The sequence below is a fragment of the Anneissia japonica genome, unplaced genomic scaffold (assembly GCF_011630105.1).
Source record: "Anneissia japonica isolate Jap-2015-1 unplaced genomic scaffold, ASM1163010v1 scaffold287720_len810639_cov167, whole genome shotgun sequence".
In the NCBI taxonomy this organism is placed as follows: Eukaryota; Metazoa; Echinodermata; class Crinoidea; order Comatulida; family Comatulidae; genus Anneissia; species Anneissia japonica.
Window position 1 is genome coordinate 648434 of NW_022736945.1, and position 6575 is coordinate 655008.

The 6575-nt window shown below is 32.9% G+C and overlaps 3 protein-coding genes across 3 annotated transcripts; all 3 read right to left on the minus strand.

The window, feature by feature from the left end:
• Positions 1-1220: 1220 nt before the first annotated feature.
• Positions 1221-1632, minus strand: LOC117117019 (histone H4). Its single transcript, XM_033261193.1, has one exon. It carries the CDS (start codon positions 1618-1620, stop codon positions 1309-1311), a length of 312 nt encoding a protein of 103 aa, XP_033117084.1. The 5' UTR covers positions 1621-1632; the 3' UTR covers positions 1221-1308.
• Positions 1633-1902: 270 nt separating this feature from the next.
• Positions 1903-3488, minus strand: LOC117117043 (histone H5-like). Its single transcript, XM_033261221.1, has one exon. It carries the CDS (start codon positions 3365-3367, stop codon positions 2936-2938), a length of 432 nt encoding a protein of 143 aa, XP_033117112.1. The 5' UTR covers positions 3368-3488; the 3' UTR covers positions 1903-2935.
• Positions 3489-3830: 342 nt separating this feature from the next.
• Positions 3831-5455, minus strand: LOC117117041 (histone H2B, gonadal-like). Its single transcript, XM_033261219.1, has one exon. It carries the CDS (start codon positions 5106-5108, stop codon positions 4740-4742), a length of 369 nt encoding a protein of 122 aa, XP_033117110.1. The 5' UTR covers positions 5109-5455; the 3' UTR covers positions 3831-4739.
• Positions 5456-6575: the final 1120 nt, after the last annotated feature.

Genomic DNA, 6575 nt, shown 5'->3' on the forward strand with positions numbered 1-6575 from the left:
ATATATATGTATATAGGCCTATACATTTATTAAAACATTTAAAAAGAAAGACTAATTATTGGGATATATTGTATAACCACATATTGCAAATTGAGACTTAAAAAAAATATGACAGGTTTCATATAAAATACAGGTATAGGCCTATACTCTGTACTATTAAGTGCTATTAAATACAAAAATAGTCGTGTACAAATGAGTTTCTACATCTAGATATTTTACATCTAATATATTTTTAAAATATTTCCAAGTAGTATTTGAAGTATATTAGTACTTAGAATTTCGGTTGTAGACTGAAGTATCATATTATTGGTATCACGGAATTATGTGTTCATTGAATTTGAACAAATAACATTTGCATTTTAATAGGTACTGTAGTATTCTTACTTAAAATATTTCACAAATTAAAGTACAAAACAATTCTGACACTATTATACAGGTATTCAAAATTGGGTATCATGAAATTATCGGTATTTATTGAAATTGTTTTAAAAAATGAATTGAATTTAATAAACGGAAAACATTTGCATGTAGGATTAGGACACAAACAGTAGCCTATTTTTATAAGTACAGTATGCCTTAGTCTACTTACAGATATTTGTCTACCCTTAAGATAATATATTGAATTTACAGTAAAGTACAGTACGAGTAATAGGCCTACTATACAAGTTATTATTTGAAAACAGATATTTGTTTTAATATTTCACAAATTATTTCAAGGCTGTAGCCAGGATTTGTGGGTTTTCAGACAAAAAAAAAAACAGGAGCATTATACTATTGGACTCGTTTTTATCTTCAATATTATTTAATGATAAATTTACAATTTTTGTTATAGACCAGACGCCTTATTCATTTATTCAGAATTAAACCTATCGCTATGACAGACATTAGAAAGTACCGGTACTAATTTTCATGACCTCGAATTTTAGATGACCAGATATGTCACTCTAGAAATTTGTACATACACATTCAAAAGGGCACTTCTTTAAAAAGGGGGTTCGTTGGAACCACCGCCCCCTGGTACAGGCCTGCATTTGCAAATTATGAGATTGAATTTAAAAATTCAAATTAAATACACATTTGTATGTTGCTTTTATTCGTATGTTAGGGCAGTTTTACTATTTTACTAAAATCGAAAAACGAGCATGTTTCTTTTAAAATCATACACCGTCTCTGATGAACTGATTTTTTTTTTACCTAAAAATGATGTGTAATGATATGAATGTGTACATAAAAACGGAAAGCAATCATTCTCTTTTGTTCAAATCGTGGCTCTGAAAAGAGCCGTTTGGTTTGGGGAAGATGAGTAGCTTATCCACCGAATCCGTACAGGGTTCGGCCTTGTCTCTTTAAGGCGTAGACGACATCCATGGCGGTGACGGTCTTTCTCTTGGCATGCTCGGTGTATGTGACAGCATCACGGATGACATTCTCAAGGAATACTTTCAATACACCACGGGTCTCTTCGTAGATAAGACCAGATATACGCTTGACACCACCACGACGCGCAAGACGACGGATAGCCGGTTTGGTGATACCTTGGATATTATCACGCAACACCTTACGATGACGCTTAGCGCCTCCTTTTCCTAGTCCTTTTCCTCCTTTACCACGTCCAGACATCTTGATGTACTGTTAATTCTCGAAGTTCGATTCGAAATGAACTTCAGCATGAATTCGCTAGATTGATCTAGTCTCTATACGGACGTAATATGAATTATCGTGTATCGCTGCCAAGTTGTGCACTGCTGCTGACCTTGGGCTATTGTTTAGCAGGAGTTTTGAAAGCAATGGAAATTCCGCCATTTTCAACAAATGTTTGCCTTTGTTTTTAAAATTTAATCAAACATTTAATACAAATCAATGAAAATCCGCCTGAAAAATATTCTATTAGGCCTATGTTCTTTGTACTTTTGAAACTAGTTCCATATTTTAATGAACTTCCTTTCCTTTTGGCGGGGGTTTTCCGCCGTGTAGTCTGTAGATTAATTCCTATTTGGTGTTTTCCGCCAAAACAAGTATCTGTTTATAAACTACGATATAATAACAGTTGTAATCTCTTGTTTTCTAAACGTATATGAAAACTGTATACTTGTCATCACTTATACGAGGGGGAAACAACTGTTAATAAGTTGCACAAACATATATAAAAAAAAACAAAAAAACTCTGGATCAAACATTGCTTATCAGACAAGTACTATTTATTAGGATATTGTTTTGGGGAGTTGTGGGTTGAGATTTAAATCTTCCAATACTGTACACATACAGTGGGATTGAACCTTGGGAATATAAAATATAATGCAGAAATTGTGATTGTGTGAATGCAAATCCACATACAGTACAGTACTACTACTAGGGAACAGTTAATACTACTATAGCTATACGACTTCATGAGTAAATAGAATCCAATCAAGGTAAACACCTCCCCACTACTCGCCATATACACATTTAAAGTCAAGCTGTATAATAAAAAATACGGGTGATACATGTCACAAATGATAATCAGCATGAAGTGGACGGAGTTGCAGATTTGTGTAGAAAAATCTACTGTATTGTATATAAATACTGTACAGTATTAAGAAATGACTTATGTATTAAGAAGCCGTTATTTGAACCTCTTGTCATCGATACTGTAATTATATTTGAACAACATTAGTGTTTTGTCACAAGATATTTTTGAAATGAAATGTGAAATACAAGTGTGATTTTTAAGGAAAAGTTTGTACTAATCAGGACGCTAGGTAATTTATAATGTTAAAAATAAAAAATATCTAAATTTAAAAATTCAGATGTATCTGTGAAAAATGTAACAACTTAAATCATATTAATACTTAGGATACTGTAAACTCATCTTATTTCTGTGAACAGAAAAGCTATCGTTCTCTTTTGTTTAAATAGTGGCTCTGAAAAGAGCCGTTTGGGTTGAGAAATACACCGTCTACTTCTTAGATTTCTTTGGAGACTTGGTAGCCTTCTTTGCCTTTGGCTTTTTAGACTTGGCCTTCTTGGGAGACTTGGCCTTCTTTGGCTTGGCCGCTTTCTTCTCCGATTTTTTTGCCTTCTTTGGTGACTTGGAAGCCTTCTTCGCTGGCTTTTTAGCCTTCTTGGCAGCTGGTTTCTTAGCCTTTTTGGTAGCTTTCTTTGCTGCTTTCTTTTCTTTATCTGCTACTGCTTTCTTCTTAGCTTTTTCTTTCTTTGCCTTTGCAGCAGCATCTGCCTTGGCTGCAGCCTGGTTCAATTTGAACGATCCGCTGGAACCATTTCTTTCTTTCAAAGCACCTATGGCAGCAGTGATCATCTCAATGTAAGTAGGATGAGATGCTGGCTTTTTAGGCGCAGCCTTTTTCTTAGCTTTGGCTTGTTCAGTCATTTTGTGACAAGATGTTCACTACCAACAAAACTCCGACAAAAAGCTTACAAGTTAGAACTGTACTAGATTACTAAATCAGCCGATACTTATACATTCAAAGCGGACCTGGTATGAAACACTTCCGATAGAATAGAGCGAATTGCTGTTGCGTGGCGCGAATATTTTGATACAGTTCTAAATCAAATTTTACTCTCAAAACTTGCATACACTTAAACGGAAATACAATTAAATTATGCTTACAACAGCCATGTATGAATTATATTATTACGGCATTTCAGTCTGGGAAAATACAATTAATAAAAATAAAGTAATTCACAGATTGCAAAAAGAGCAGCAGGCATAGTTATTTATAAGACAGTATTGCACGTTTAACTCTTTGAACGTCACTGCACCTCCTATGTAATGAAATAGAAACAGTTTAATCGACATGTGTATAACACAAGAAATGCAGATTCACTAAACACTGTACAGCTCCAAAAGTAAGTTTAATCTAAGACTTCACTGTATGCTGGTGAAAACGTTATGGAATGCCTTATCATAGATATTAACAGAATCAACTGATTATTTTAATTTCAAGTTAAACTATAAAAATAGAATATATAATTAATACAATCTGAATTAAGTTACCACTTTTAAAAATACTGTACTCTTAATTTTAAACTCTTACACTTGCATATGTTTTATTATCAATTTTAGGGCTAAACTGTTTATACATTTCTTAAAACAATTTTACTACAGTATTACTTTCACCATGGACCTATTTTAATACCATGCTTTTACTATTAAATTTTAATGTTGGATAATGTATTTTTGTATATCACAAAACAGGACCATATTTGAAACAGGTTATACGACCTTCATTTGAAAGAATGAAATTTTACCCAACACTTGAAAAAATGGTAGCAAGTAAACGCAGGTAACAATAGACTTATTTGCACACGACGTGTACAGGTTAATTTTTTTTTAAATTATTATAACTAGGCCTACCTAATTAATAAGAGTACGTTTGTATAATAGTCCCCCACAATTAAAATATTGCATTGTCTGTGATTGATATATAGAACCTGACACTCAGGCCAAGCTATTTACGGAGTTATTTTCAATAAAAATATAGCCAGCAGATAATTTTCCTGGTGGAATAAATGTTGTGTTGCTTCGAATCAGGAAATGGTTAAATTTTAATTTAACCGTTCCCTACTTCGGATTATTTGTGTATCTACATTTTCGAATTATTTGTATATTTCACTAACCGCTTACTAATATCATTATAGGGGAAAAAAGTGCAAACGACAGACACTGAAATTCACAAATCTCTTTTGAAATTTTGTGTGGCTCTGAAAAGAGCCGTTTGGTTTGAAACTGGGCAAGATGTTTACTTGGAACTGGTGTATTTTGTGACAGCCTTGGTACCTTCAGAAACGGCATGCTTGGCCAATTCACCGGGCAGCAAGAGACGGACAGCGGTCTGGACTTCCCTGCTGGTGATGGTGGATTTTTTGTTGTACTGAGCAAGACGAGATGCTTCACCAGCAATACGTTCGAATATATCGTTGACGAAGCTGTTCATGATTCCCATGGCTCTGCTGGAGATACCAGTGTCTGGGTGAACTTGCTTCAACACCTTGTAGATGTAGATGCTGTAGCTTTCCTTTCGCTTACGTCTCCTTTTCTTGTCGCCAGCTCTGACGGCTTTAGCCTTACCGGCTTTTTTGGCAGCTTTTCCTGAAGTCTTTGGAGGCATACTTTCGGTTTAGTCTATACGAATTCGAATAGATGATTGATGAACTGAAGTGGAACACAGTACTTATAGAGTTAGATATGCAAAGTAGGGCTTCACGGCAGTCGCTTATCGGCTTAAAGCTTCCTATTGGATGTTGAAAGCCCGCGGTTAATTGAATACTGTAGCCCGGCTTCGTGTGGGTCTTTAAACAATAGGACAAGGACAATGCATCCACGAATGAAATCTATTATTTTAGATTAGAATTTCGATTTTATTTTTTTATTTTTTAAATACTGAAAATTGCATATTGACATTAAAAATGATACTAGCGTGGAGGAATAAATGCAACTATATGATTTATCATTTTTGTTTTATTGTATTAAATGGTATATAGAATAATGCCTAGGCCTATTTTTATTCTGAAAACTACCGGTACTGTGTATTATCAAATTGTAATATTCAAATTAAAATTATCGGAGCATACGCTTTTATAGTACAGCGGCACTCGTCCACACGACGGTGCGTCTAATTTACAACATTCAAATTTAAAAAGATACTTAGTTAAATCTAAACTACTAAAAATTACCCAAAAAGAAAAATAACTTGGCATGTTCTTACTTTAGAAGTACGTTTTCTTCGAAGTAGTGTTTTCATCAGGATTATATGCCCTTGAGAATGCCACACCCGGATCCGCCACCAATGGTATCGCATCTATCAGCTCCCCCACCCCTCTTAATCCTGAATAAGTAGAATGTAAGACATAAACCACCCAGGACATAAACCACCCAGGACATAAACCACCCAATTGGAATATACCATTGTTAAAGTGGGTGGGCAACAGGGTGAACAATGTTGGGTGGTCTTGCTTTTATCTAGCTTATGGTGCCTACATACATACAGTATAATTGTAATCTTAATATTAGTATATTTGTGGGCCTACTCTATATGTAACAGAATTTAATTTAAGTATTTAATTATTAAATTAATTATCTTCCTTTTATAATGTATAATAGCCTATAGTAATTATAGTATAAGTTAGTGTACTTTCTATGTATTATTATTATTTTTATTATTATTTTTATTATTATTATTATTATCATTATTATTATTATTTTTATTATTATTATTATTATTATTATTATTATTATTATTATTATTATTATTATTATTATTATTATTATTAAATAAAAATACTAAATTTAAACAAATTCGAATACTAAATATTAGACAAATACCATTATTGTAGTAAAGTATACTCTATTAAAGTACATTAATGGAGTATTTAATTTTGTTAATGAATGAATAACCTGTTCAATAAAATATTTTAGCTTGTAATTATTATTATAGAAATGACTCCTATTGAAATACTGTATAATACTGGTTTTGCTGCGATTCAATAACATAAAATGATAAAATGGTAAGATCTTAGTGATGGATACATTTACATTCAAATTATTATCTTAGTTATATAATATAAATTCTGTAAAT